We start from the raw sequence: 14,742 nt of genomic DNA on the forward strand, positions 1-14,742 counted from the left end.
ATTACTCCCTTCCTCATTGCATCCGTCTGTTGCCCTTTGTCAGAGCAATCGCTTCCTGGTTCTCCGTCATCTCTTTCTTCCACGAGTTGGCTCACCTCCGCTCTAGCGGGGAAAATGGCCTTAAAACGATCATTCATTCATTCATTCATTCTTCCACGAGTGTACATTTTAAAAACAAAATAAACACTTTCGGTAACGAGCTTTGTTTAACGTTTCTGATAATGGTAATTGCATCTTTTTCTCGATCACAGACACCACTGGAAAAGAAACACCTTCACACGTAGCGAAACCTGAATATGCCATTTGATACTCACCTGCTCGACCTTGATGTCATACTCTCCATGCACTTTCTTTCCACGGAACACCTTTGACCTTTAGGAAGAAGGAGGGGTGTTACATTTTGTAATTAGATTTAAAATTCGAGAGGTGTTAGAATGAACAAAAATATCCACAATAAATGCAACAAACTATTTTTTATATTTAAATATATAAGAACATTTATTTAGTGAAAAAGATTTATTTATTTTTCTGACAAATTATACATTTTAAACTACGAGCCACCAACAAACATGGCTCGCTGGACTTGGTCATCAGTTGACCTCAGAATCGTCGTTGTTTGAACCCTTTAACCTCAATATTATTCCGCTGAGGTAAACCAATGGTCATGCATGCATAATATATATACACCTGCAAATACACATCAAACACGACTCCCAGCCAGAAATATCCTCTCACCATGGACCTGCCAACAACCCACTGCCACCATCTTCCCAGGATGCACTGCGCTAAAGGTAAGGGCTCCAAAATGCAATGCACAAAACAAAAATAAGCAACAAACACACCTTGTTTACATCACACACACACAATTGCGTAGATGGCCACGTTCATCCCCAGACACACCTGCACCCGTTCATACGTGGATAACAACCATAACTGTAGTACGTTCAGGAATCTCCTTTAATCAAGCGGTTTATTCAAGACGATACCAAGCTCTCACAGAGCACACGGCCATCATGACGAGCCGCCATTAACAACCGAAGCCACGCCCCCAGACGTCACTACGCAGTACTTAGTACCAATCACAACATCTCCCTTTAATTGAAATTATTATGTTTGTATGCAACAAAACACTACTAAACTAAATCAAAATAATAAACACAATCAGACACAACTTGAACCACACATAGATGGGATCTGGGGTTACTGTTATAACTCTTAACCAAAATGTAATTACTGCTCAGTATGATTTGCTAAAACAGAGAAAACACAGAATCATTCCAATCAACGGATTGTCTCTGCACCAACATTACAAGGGCTGATTTCTGGTGGTCGTTATTCACCATCACGATATCTCAACGGTTTTCGAATCACACGGCCTGATCTGGTCGAGTACGGAGAGTTGTCCGGCCTTGTTGTCTCAGCACTCTCGTCATCCTTGGAGCTGGAGCAGCCGTTAGTTTCCATTGCTGAAGTGTCATTGTTGAAATGTACGTGTCGAGCAGTTGGTAGACACTTTGATGTGTTTGTTGGGTCGGTTCGTCCTTCCACTTGGCACCACAATCGGGTGGATGAAGTTCACGCAAGTGTGCCCTGGTTCTTCGAAGACACGTCCCGTTAGGCGTCTGTACTATATACGAGCGGGGTTCATTACAGCGAGCCACAACTTTCCTGGGGTACCATTGGTGCGTGTCCTTGTTCAGAATCCAAACCCGATGTCGAAGAGTCAATTCAGGTAATTGCGGCCCAGCCCTTCTGTTGTATTGCTTCGCTATCTGGTCTCCACGTTCCTTCAATCGTTCCTGAATTTCCTGATGCCTTTGTTGTACAGGAACCAACAGACGACTTGGTAGGTTGGTGTGTATGGGCCGGTTGAACAGAATTTCGCTTGGACCTTGGAGGTGGGAATCTACAGGTGTGCACCTCAGGTGTTGTAGTGCAATATCTATGCCACTCCCTGATCTAATACACTTTTTGATCATGTTCTTCACTGTTTGAACTAGTCTCTCAACCAATCCATTACTGCGTGGATACCTCAGCGATGTTGTCGTGTGTTTTACATTCCATTTGGTACACATATCACGGTACGGCTTACCCACATATTGAGCTCCATTGTCCGATATGATCTCCAGAGGTGGGCCGAACATACTGAAACATTCAGATGTGGCCTTGGCTACTGCACTGCTCGTCATGTATTCCATTCTCTTCACAACTGGGTACTTGGTGTCATAATCCGTCACCAAGAGGTAGGTCTGCCCGTGTAGCTCACACATATCACTGGCTACCTTTGTCCATGGTACCGCTGGTATCTCATGAGCTATCATAGCCTCACGCCTTTGTTCTGGTAGGTTCTCTTGACATGCCTTACATGTTCTGACAGCTCTCTCAATGTCCAGATATATACTTGGACAGTAAACACATTCGCGTGCTAGACGTTTTGTCTTTTCGATCCCCATGTGCGCCTCATGGAGCTGGTCGAGGATATCCTTCCGTAGCTGCTCTGGAATTAGTACCTGTCGACCTTTGAAGAGAACACCATCACAAATACCAATTTCATCATGGTATGGCCAGTACAGACGTAAGTCCACAGGCAGCTCTGTAATCCTAGCAGGCCACCCTCGATGTACAACCTGCTGCAATGCTCGAAAGGTTCTATCAGCCTTTCCACACTCTCCGAGTTGGTCCTATTTCTTTGAGCTGAAATCAATGAGGTCAAAGCGATGATGATCATCCACATCAAGCTCAATACCATCTACACGTGTGTCCAACTGCAGTTCCTGATTGTTCTCTGGGTTCGGTAGCCTCGACAGCGTGTCTGATAGCATCATCTCACGGCCGGCCTTATACTCCAGATCAAAATCGTAGCCTTGGATTTTCACAAGAAGGCGCTGAAGCCGTGGAGGGGCGCTTGTAAGCGGTTTGCTGATGATCATGACCAATGGTTTGTGGTCTGTGTATACCTGGAAGCGTTTCCCAAACACATAAGTATGGAACTTCTGTATGCCAGCAACAAGGGCCAGGGTTTCTCGTTCAATGTTTGAATATGCAGACTGAGTGGGTGTCAGAGTACGTGACGCAAAAGCAACAGGCTTGTCATCCTGCAAAAGGCATGCACCCAGTCCCTTCTGTGACGCATCTACTTCCAAAACTGTCTCCTTGTCATGATGATAGTATGTTAGACAGGCATCTGCATCAACACTCTGTTTCAGTTGCTCAAATGCAAACTGATGGTCTTCCTGCCACATGAATGGCACTCCATTCTTCAGTAAATCTCGGAGGGGTGCCACTTTATCCGCAAAGTGGGGAATATGTGGTGACAGATAGCTCATCAGTCCAATGAATCGGCTCAAGTCTTCCTTATCCTGCGGTGACGGCATCTTCCGGATGTCGCAGATCTTCCCAGGATCAGGTGAGATTCCTTGTTTGCTGTAGATCGAGCCGAAGAAGTTGATACGGTCGGTCTTGATGATACATTTCAAAGAGTTGAAAACCAGACCCTCTCTTCGTGCTACTTTCATCAGGTTCAGAAGATTACGATCATGCTCCTCTTCAGTTCGTCCTGATACTGCCACATCATCGGAGATACCAATACAGCCTGGTGCTTGCTCGAGTATGCGGTCCATGGCTTGCTGGAACAGATCCTGGCTGACACATAACCCAAAAGGCAATCTCTTGAAGCACCAGCGCCCAAAAGGTGTGCGGAATGTGGTCAAATCCTGGCTTTCCTCGTCCAGATGCACAGCCCAATAACCAGCCCGAGCATCTAATTTTGAGAATATCGTGGCGTCAGCAAATTCTGGGTTCAGCTCGTCTAATGTCGGTATTTTATGTGGACACCTCTTCAGCCAAGAGTTTAGGCGTTTCGGATCGAGACATACTCTTAAGCTCCCATCTTTCTTTACACTATTATAGATGGAAGAGCACCAATCCGTATGATAGTCCACTTTCCTGATGATACCCTGTTTTTCCATTTTCATTAGTTCCTCCTTCAACTTCCCTTTGATGTGAACACTACACTTCCTTGGTGCGTCAATCGATGCCTTTGCATCAGGCTTTCGATGAAGCCTCACTTTTCCTTTAAAATTCCCAATGCAGTCAAACCTGTCCGGGAACAGCCTTTTCAAATCATCCACGGAATTCACCTTGTAGGCCTGTTCCTCATGGCGCATTGGTTTCGGAATCCTTGATGCTGGAGGTGCAGCCTTCAGCAATGTCCTCCGTTGCCCAGCAATGCTGTTTATGGTGACGATGTTGAGCCGTTCACACGCTGGTAGTCCAAGTACTGCAGGTCCAGGTACTTCAACCACATAGAACCTGTACTTGAACCAATCTGAGTCTTTATATCGACACAAAAGCTTGAGGATTCCATGACACTTGATCTCACTGCCATTGTAAGCAGTGAGCTTGGTCCCACCAAGCGGAGTCAGTTTTGACATCCATTTGTTTCCATACATGTTCTTCACAATACGCGTTGGCAAAGTATTCCCTGACGCACCTGTATCCACTTTCAACTGCAGTTTGTATACACCTTTCATGTCAGGGCATACAATGTTCAACAATGTGTACACTTCATCCCTCGTCTCCTTCATACACAGTGCGGATACCCTGATCACGTGAAACGGCTTGGTGTGTTCATATGCGTCAGTGTCACTTTCGTAACTGTCGTAACTGTCTTCATCGCCTTCAGTACAATACCCGACACTTCATTCACCGATGTCCCATTATTGTTACTTCCCCGAAGCATACCTCTCAACTAGCTTCTGCTGACTCGACAGCCTCTTCCACTCATTGCAGGACGGCGGCTCCACTCATATCCATCAGCATATCTCGTGCTTCGTTTGGGATTTTCACAACAACGGGCCCAGTGTCCCAGTTCACCACAATACTTACAATAATCATTGTATGCTGGGCAGTTCCGTGGTGGATGTGATAGTCCACACTTTTTGCACTTTTGTCGATGTGTCATGGCATTCACAGACGATGAAGGCCCTTCCATCTTCTGGATGGCCTGCTTTCCGATTACCATTGCTTCGTACTTGCGTCCCTCACTTAAAACCAGGTCCATGTCGTACCCGACCTCCTGGTTGAGCAGATGCTTTTGAAAATCATCATGTGGGGTGCTCGCAACAATCAACTCGATAATCCGTTCCGAGAGTTCTGCTTCGGAGAAATTGCACAACCTTCCCTTCCGTCGGCATCGGTTGACGAAATCATCAATGGACTCTCCTTCTTGCTGCCGAAATCTCATCATTTCCAGCCAGTGAATCCGAAAGTTTACATGAATGTCCAACTGATCCTCGAATAATTTATATAATTTATCCGGATCCTTTTTATCATCCTCACTCAGAGTCGATGCATTGATCCGCCTCAGTCCTTCGTCTCCCACAGCAATCTGAATCTTGATGGCCTGCCTGGCTTTAGTATCGATGCCCTCGTCCGACAGCACCAAGTTCATTCGTTGATTGAATAACTTGAAGGTCTCCGCCAGGTCCGAGCTGGACCAGTCCATTGTCGTGAGCTTCGCCATGTTTAAAAAAAAACACGGAACGTGCCGCCGTGGTAATCCGCAAAGAAAACAAGACCAAACGTCAAACTGCTTGTTGATCTTCACTTTATCCCACCGCTGCCACCATGTAGTAAGTTCAGGAATCTCCTTTAATCAAGTGGTTTATTAAAGACGATACCAAGCTATCACAGAGCACACTGCCATCATGACGAGCCGCCATTAACCACTGAAGCCACACCCCCAGACGTCACTACGCAGTACGTAGTACCAATCACAACAATAACCTCTGCAAAATCCACATTGTTTACATCATAAACACAATTTGTCACAGTGCTCTTTGATGTACCTGCCAGTGTGGCGACGGTGGCACACGTAAAGCAAGGTAATTATAATGAATATGAAACAAGGCAGAGAGAGGGGAGATGGGAAAAAGACAGTAATTTCATTATTTCTTTTCTCTTTCATTGTCGAGGCTCGTAGAAGAGGTAAACACAGGTAGGATCAGGATACAAACGGATTTTTACTGTCAATCTGAGCAAGGTGTGAGGTAGAGGCACCTGCCCAGCACGAGCCACGGGGAGGTTTGTACAGTCGCACACAGAACGCCGGCACAGCCATTAAGTTGTCCTGTACTCACCTGGTTCTTACCTTGCCTGAGCCTTGTCTGGTTACACAGAGAACACGCATTAATTATGCTCTCTAACCAGGCTCTGCAGTCAACTACACCACCTATCACAGCATATGTAAAAACAGGACAACCTCACTCGAATAGGGCCCTAGTTACAGAAAATGATGTAACCTATGTGAAGTGAACTAGCTTGTACATACTGCGGCTAACGTAATTATGTGTGTGTGAACATGTACACACACACACACACACACACACACACACACACACACACACACACACACACCTCCCATATGAGTGGTTGAGGTCCGAATCCAGATATGACCGGAAGTGTTTACAAAATGTAAACTGTTCAGCCTGGTGGAGGTACATGCTCTCTCCCGAGTGCCGTTCGAGTTAACTCTGCAGTTGTGGTGTGGCAACATTATTTTTGGTCTCTCATGCTTGTCAATGCCAATCTGTGGCCCAGAAAGCATTGCGTGGCCATTGATCATCACAAACTGCACCGGAAAGAGCCGCCATCTTCAAAATGTGGAGGTAGAAATGGCAACTAATTTATCGCTTGTCAATGCGTTTGTGGATATAAGAGCTGCAATTGCATTTCCATTTGTTCAATTCCATTTGGGCACTGCCATTTTCCATGAGGCCCACCTGAGATTTGTGATGTGAAATGCTTTGGTGTGAAAAGCAATCTTTCCATCAGTTTGAGATCTCTAATGGCGTCTTTTGCACCTGAACAAAATCGGGAGACTGAGAAGTTCTGGTATACCAGGAGAGCTCATTTTTGAGGGTTTGGGGCCTTGTGGAAAAGCAATGTGCTTTTGGCAAATTCTAGTCCTCCCTTGTTGTGTTGTACACTGTAGTGCACACCAAACAATGACATTGTTGAATTATTTTGACTTGTATAAGTGGTATTTCCACAAACATGTATCCCATTGCTGTTGGCCGATCGTCTATTTGCCAACAGTCTTGTCTTCTTCCTTTGCTTGCACCACAATTCAAATTGTGAATTCACACTTTTCTGCCTCATTATAACAGTATAACTGCAAAAACACAATCACTCTCAAATGAATAAATATTTTCATGCACAGCCTGGTACCACGAATAACAAGGTTACAGGTATAATAAGCTCCACCCATGGAACCGAGTATCCCCGCCTTCTATAGACTCCACCCATGGAACCGAGTATCCCCGCCTTCTATAGACTGCACCCATGGAACCGAGTATCCCCGCCTTCTATAGACTGCACCCATGGAACCGAGTATCCCCGCCTTCTATAGACTCCACCCATGGAACCGAGTATCCCCGCCTTCTATAGACTGCACCCATGGAACCGAGTATCCCCGCCTTCTATAGACTCCACCCATGGAACCGAGTATCCCCGCCTTCTATAGACTCCACCCATGGAACCGAGTATCCCCGCCTTCTATAGACTGCACCCATGGAACCGAGTATCCCCGCCTTCTATAGACTCCACCCATGGAACCGAGTATCCCCGCCTTCTATAGACTCCACCCATGGAACCGACAATCCCCACCTTCTATAGACTCCACCCATGGAACCGAGAATCCCCACCTTCTATAGACTGCACCCATGGAACCGAGTATCCCCGCCTTCTATAGACTGCACCCATGGAACCGAGTATCCCCGTCTTCTATAGACTCCACCCATGGAACCGAGTATCCCCGCCTTCTATAGACTCCACCCATGGAACCGAGTATCCCCGCCTTCTATAGACTGCACCCATGGAACCGAGTATCCCCGCCTTCTATAGACTGCACCCATGGAACTGAGTATCCCCGCCTTCTATGGACTCCACCCATGAAACCGAGTATCCCCGCCTTCTATAGACTGCACCCATGGAACCGAGTATCCCCGCCTTCTATAGACTCCACCCATGGAACCGACAATCCCCACCTTCTATAGACTCCACCCATGGAACCGAGAATCCCCACCTTCTATAGACTGCACCCATGTAACCAAGTATCCCCGCCTTCTATAGACTCCACCCATGGAACCGAGTAGCCCCGCCTTCTATGGATTGCACCCATGGAACCGAGTATCCCCCCCCCCCGCCTTCTATAGACTGCACCCATGGAACCGAGTATCCCCACCTTCTATAGACTGCACCCATGGAACCGAGTATCCCCGCCTTCTATAGACTCCACCCATGGAACCGAGTAGCCCCGCCTTCTATGGATTGCACCCATGGAACCGAGTATCCCCACCTTCTGTAGACTCCACCCGTGGAACCGAGTATGCCCGCCTTCTGTAGACTCCGCCCACAGAACCACGTATTCCCGCCTTCTGTAGACTCCGCCCACAGAACCGAGTATTCCCGCCTTCTGGAGAGTTGAAGGTTTCTCCAGCGTGAAACCAAGTTGTCAGTGGGGTTAAAGATCATTCTGACACTTGACCAGTTGACCTCTCAGTGCAATGTTAGTCGAGATGGCAGAGGGCAGCACCACCTGGCTCTCGGCGCTTCCTGGTTGGTGAACGAGAAGCGCGGGAGAACGAACGGTCGGAGGGCCAGGTGTGCATGTGTTGCTGATCGAGGCTTTTGCAAAGCGATACTTATCCGGTTGCAAGCCACATTTGATGTGCGACTTTTGCCAGTGTATTACGACTCATTTGGACTATGTGTCGGGTGGAATACCTACGTCTCCGGAGGAGCGTGAGGACGCCATTGAGCACTGATTATACTGATGAGGCCCGCCTAGTGGATTCTTCGTGCGACTCGATGCGGAGCAGGCATTCGAGGCCGACCATTGGACAGTCCAAGAGTAGGCTCATGAGCATTAAAGGAGCACTGTACGTGGATGCGGATTCGGACCAACCGACTGTAACAATGAATATTGTCATTCATTTGTTACTGTACTGTTTGTTTCAATACAGTTTATTGTTGAATTACTGCAAGTGCTGCCGTGGTCATTGTAGAGTGCCCACAAGTCACAGACACCGGCTAACAAGTTCCACGGTCAAAGACCCGAAACCCCTTCGAGTCGCTGTGTGTGAGACGTGTGTGCGGCGGCTCAACTACGAGCCGTGGATCCTGTAACAAAAAACCAACAACTAACAATTCAGCTTTGGCTAACTAGTGGCAGGGCCTCAGAGGGTCCTGGGATGGAGGCCTCGGGAAGGAGTCAATACAACTCTCAGACACAACAAGGAAAGAATGTGGGTCACGATAATCACAAATGGGTGCCAAAGATGTGACGCTTTTAAAATGAAGAGTTAGTATTAAGGAGCATGTTATAGCAGAAAGGTGAACTAGTACATCCTGTCTCTATGATGGCGCCTCATCCATCCCTAAAACCTGGGGATTTCCACCTAATTTCTCAAGCTTTCACATATCCAGGTGTCACCATGGATCCAACTTCTTCGTATATTCGACCCATTAACAAAAATCTGTGTATTTATTTTCTTACATCTTCACGATATTGCCCGAATTGTCTTGTACTTCATTCAGAAGACGAATGAAGGTTTTGGTTCGTTCTCTCATAACATCATTCTTGGATTAGTGGAACTCACTGTGAGCAGCCGTGCCGGAATCTTCTCTCAAATCACACCTGGTTCACATTATTATCAAAACCAGGCTCATAGTTTAAACAACATCGCTGATAACATTTAAAAACAAACACAAATCGGTTGCTGTCCACATTTCAGACGTTATAAAGAACAATATAGATATCGATCTCTATAATATAGCTCCCCCTATAGAATGAAGATCTTTGGTGATTTGGAATTATTGGTGACATGATCCTCAACCATAGAATTCCTTTACCTTTTAAAATTCCCAAACCACGATCAATATTACCATTTTAAAATCTTTCCCAAATTCCTGGCTTTTTACTGTTGCCTTTTCATGTTTTTTACTTTTATACATCAACTTGTTCGTTCTTTGTAACATGTGAGATTTCACTTTTAAATGAAAAGCGTTGTATCAGTCATTTATTGATTGACAGAGGAATATATGGAGATGGTGTTCCCACAACACACACAAAGGAGTACACACAACCTGCCTGATGTCAATTCTGGGGAGATTTAAAGTGGAAATTAATTAAACAAGTAAGATGCTTCCAAATGAATTATATCAACAATAAATAAATATGGCAAGGGGTGGTAGAAGGGAGGGAGGGGGGGGGGGGATCATTCACAGTTTTATTTTCTTTGCAGGTTGGTAAGCAGTCATAATTCCCATCATGTGTTGAGATAATTTTGTGGATAAGTTGTTTAAGACATCTTCAACACTAGAAATACCTGCACACAACAGGACTGGCAAGAGTCATGTTATTATCTTTGTGACTATTAATACCATAGTAGAGTACCTGGCCTACAGCGTGCAGGACGTACTTCTGACACATCCCTTTATTTGAGCAGTGTATAGGCAACAGACCGCTGCTTCGATCGTTCCCGAAAATAAAAATAACCCAAGTTATGCACATGAAACAAACACATGTGTGATGTTTATGTGCATATATAAATACATAGTGGTTGTATAGCTTGCGTAATTCCAATTGCATCCCCATCCCCATCCCCACCCCCCCCCCACCCCTCCACCCCCCCCCCCCCCATCCCCAAAGAAAGAAAATGCCAAGACGGGTGGAATTTTTTTTCTTAACTTGACATCAAATGAAACTTCAAGAAACACATGTTAAGAATGCCCTCACTAATCCCTGAAAGTTTCAGCTTCCTAGGACCTAGGTGAATCCTCATGGAGGAGTGGAGGAAACACACAACACACAACATACATATACAGTACATACAAACAACACACAAACATGCAACACACAACATACATATACAGCACATACAAACAACACAAAAACACGCAACACACAACACACAACATACATATACAGTAGATACAAACAACACACAAACATGCAACACACAACATACATATACAGGACATACATATAACACACAAACATGCAACATACATATACAGTACATATATACAACACACAAACACGCAACACACAACATACATATACAGTACATACAAACAACACACGAACACACAACATACATATACAGTACATACAAACAACACACAAACACGCAACACACAACATACATATACAGTAGATACAAACAACACACAAACATGCAACACACAACATACATATACAGTACATACATACAACACACAAACATGCAACATACATATACAGTACATATAGACAACACACAAACATGCAACACACAACATACATATACAGTACATACAAACAACACACGAACACACAACATACATATACAGTACATACAAACAACACACAAACACACAACATACATATACAGTATATACAAACAACACACAAACACGCAACCCACAACATACATATACAGTACATACAAACAATACACAAACACGCAACACACAACATACATATACAGTACATACAAACAACACACAAACACGCAACACACAACATACATATACAGTACATACAAACAACACACAAATACGCAACACACAACATACATATACAGTATATACAAACAACACACAAACACACAACATACATATACAGTACATACAAACAACACACTTTCCCTCCATTATACAGACTTGGCATTTAATATGGAATATATATTTTTTCTTGACTTGGGTTTACTTTCTTAACTCAGTATATCAATCTGGTGAGTTTCTTTTACACTTTGGTGATTTATTTGTAAAAAGAACCATGTCACTGATTGTCTGTCGCAGCAAGAAGTCAACAACAGGATTATATCACAGATGGCGTGGCAAAATGTATGGACAGGTGCATTTGATGATTGGCTTCACAGTCGGGTATACAAGGGTTGTTGCATTCTGTATTGGTGGAAAACAACTGCTGCACGTCTCCAAAAGTTATTGCCGCTTCCTCTGGAGATGGTCCGTCAAATCGACAATGCTGTTTGTCATGGAGTGGTGGCTTTACGAAATTACGGCATGAAACAGCGTGCTATTGCTCGGCAGTATGGCAACACTCAAGGTCAGGTGTCAAAGATCCTGAAACGAAATGCTCAGAGGGGTGTCCCTATTCCAATACCGAGGCCAGGACGTCCCCGCAGAACCACAAGGAGGGATGATCGCCAGCTGCACCGGTTAGTCCGCAATGGCCGTACCAAGTCAGCTAATCGGCTTAGGGCTGAGTGGCAGCAACTGACAAATGTGCCTGTATCCAGAAGGCTAGTCAACCAACGACTGGTTCAAGTAGGCTATCGTGCCAGGCGTCCCCTGAGAGAGCCACGCCTGACCAGACAACACCGCCAGCGCCGATTGCAGTGGGCCAGAGAGCACCGTCAATGGCAGCCAGGACACTGGAATCACGTGATCTTCAGTGACGAGTCTAGATTTCTGGTCTATCGTCAAGATGGCCGCGTCCGAGTGCGCAGACAAGTGCATGAAGCCTACAACAAAGATTGTATAGTGCCAAGAGTCCAAGCTGGAGGTGGTCGGGTGACCGTTTGGGCTGCTTTTCATGCAGCGGGCAAAACTGACCTGATTGTTCTGAATGGAAACCTGAACCAGTTCAAGTACAGGGCCATTCTGGAAGAAACATTGCTTCCATTTGCTCGTGCAGCCTTTGGAGGAAACTTTCTCTTCCAAGATGACAATGCACGGCCTCACCGTGCTCCCATGATCCAACACTTTCTTGCTGACCGTGGTGTAGAGCATATGGAGTGGCCTGCCATGTCCCCGGATATGAATCCGATAGAGAACTTGTGGGCAGCATTAACGCGTCAAATCGACCATTTGGACCAGCAGCCGACCTCTGTGCGTGAATTGCAGCAGGCTATTGTCACTGCATGGCAAGCGATTCCTGTCCAAACCTTGGCAAATCTCGTGAACAGCATGCCTCAACGTGTACTTGCTCTCCTGAATGCTCGTGGGGGTTACACGAAGTACTGAACAGCTCTTTTACTGTTCTTCACAATATATGTCCGTAATCCCAGTCGTAATTTAACTTTTGTTTTTGTTAAAAAAAAAATTGGCTAATGTGCAAAATAAAGAGATACTTCTGGAAAACGTACAGAAGTTTAACACAGTGCTGTCCATGAATTGAGTTCAATATCAGTTTACATCACTTTCAATGATCAATTTATTTGTTTCGAAATGTCAAATGTGGTTTTTGTTTATTTTAAAGGTCACATTAACAATATCTAGAATAATTTCAACATAATTCCAATGAACTTTTGGTTCTAAGACATCTTGAAAAGTAAGTTCACCCCAACCAAAAAAATATTCCATATTAAATGCCAAGTCTGTATATAGATGGTTACTAAAGGTCATAGTTCAAAATAACAAAGGAGTACGACAGCGTTACCATTTGTTTAGATGAATAGCGTGACTCTGGTGCAACAACACTTCGTAACCTTCCTTACAACTATGTGAGCAACAAGTAGAATCATAATTATTCAACTAGACAGAAGATTTGAACAGAAAATCAATGTGTTTAGACAAAATAAGTCTTTGCCAACATCACGACGTATGCCCAGAAATGGTCGAAGCATTTTGAACTCCTGTCCTGTGATATCTGAAGAGTCAAGTCACTATGATTACCAAATTAATTAACGGCTTATGCCATGACATGCCATGTTGCATTCGGTCAGTTTTGCTCTTTAAGCTTCAGCCAAGAGCCAAATGTCTCAAACGTTTCCACGAAACTACTGTCATGACTTCTAATATCTTTCACTACATTTTGGGCTGGCAAGATATCCGAGAGTTATGCACATTCCCTTCTGAGCTAACCAGCTTGGGTTTGAATCTCGGCCCAGCTGTAAAGCATCATTCATTCTGGTGTCTCGAAGGGAGGGAGATTCATCAATGTGTGTGCCATCCATGGAAGCATGTTAGGGCATCCTGTCTGCCAGCATTAGCCATTAGTTGGTGGATGTTAAAGATCCACAGTCTCCTCAATGCAGAGTAGATGAGCAAGCATCCTGGCCAAATTACAACTTCCTGTTCTAACCTACAGGGGGAACTGCATCAATGGCACAGACGTGCCCCCAGCAAATGATGCTTGCTACCTGCAGCCACGTGCTGGATACGAAAGTAGACAAACAACGTAATGGATGTTTTTTAGTGATGTTCAATATATGTTATTCATTTCTAAATAATGTCGCATCATTCTCAAATGTTTAAGGTGAAAATTTCCACATAAATGTATCGACATCAAATGTATTAGGTTTGCAAACTCACCAGTCTGTCTGCTGATCGTCGATCACCAAAATGGTCTTGAATTTGCGGCTCGAGCTTCCGCTCACTGTTCCGGCAGTTTGCTCAACCAGGCCTGCAGCGGCGGCTGTTGTCTGTCGAACAGCGTTCGAGAGGGAACTCAAGAAGCCACCTGTACTGGCACCAAGGCCTGATCCACCACTACTGCCACCTACAGGGAGTATATCCATTGGTGGTGCATCGCCAAAGCTCATGAGAAAATTCCCAAGTAATAAGCACAAGTGTCTCATGACCCTAAATACGGATCTCAATCGATTTTTCATCTCTGAGCCCTGTCTGTCTGCCTCTGCAATTATTTATTTGTTCATGTCAATATTCAGCATTTTCCTAAAATAATGTTAATTATACATATACTTGTATTCCTATTAAAGATAAGGAGTG

The 14,742-nt window shown here is 44.8% G+C and overlaps 1 protein-coding gene across 2 annotated transcripts in view; it reads right to left on the reverse strand.

Annotated features, from left to right (window-relative positions):
- Positions 1 to 14,742, reverse strand: part of LOC137437107 (synapsin-3) — a 179,179-nt gene that overhangs the window by 105,642 nt on the left and 58,795 nt on the right. For both annotated transcript variants that reach the window (XM_068131497.2, XM_068131498.2), the window contains exons 4-5: positions 14,326 to 14,512; positions 315 to 372 (exon numbers count right to left, since the gene is read on the reverse strand). In XM_068131497.2, coding sequence (XP_067987598.2) covers positions 315 to 372; positions 14,326 to 14,512 — 245 coding nt within the window. The remainder of the gene's footprint in view (positions 1 to 314; positions 373 to 14,325; positions 14,513 to 14,742) is intronic.

Source organism: Myxine glutinosa, chromosome 11 (assembly GCF_964187855.1).
Source record: "Myxine glutinosa chromosome 11, kmMyxGlut1.1, whole genome shotgun sequence".
NCBI lineage: Eukaryota > Metazoa > Chordata > Myxini > Myxiniformes > Myxinidae > Myxine > Myxine glutinosa.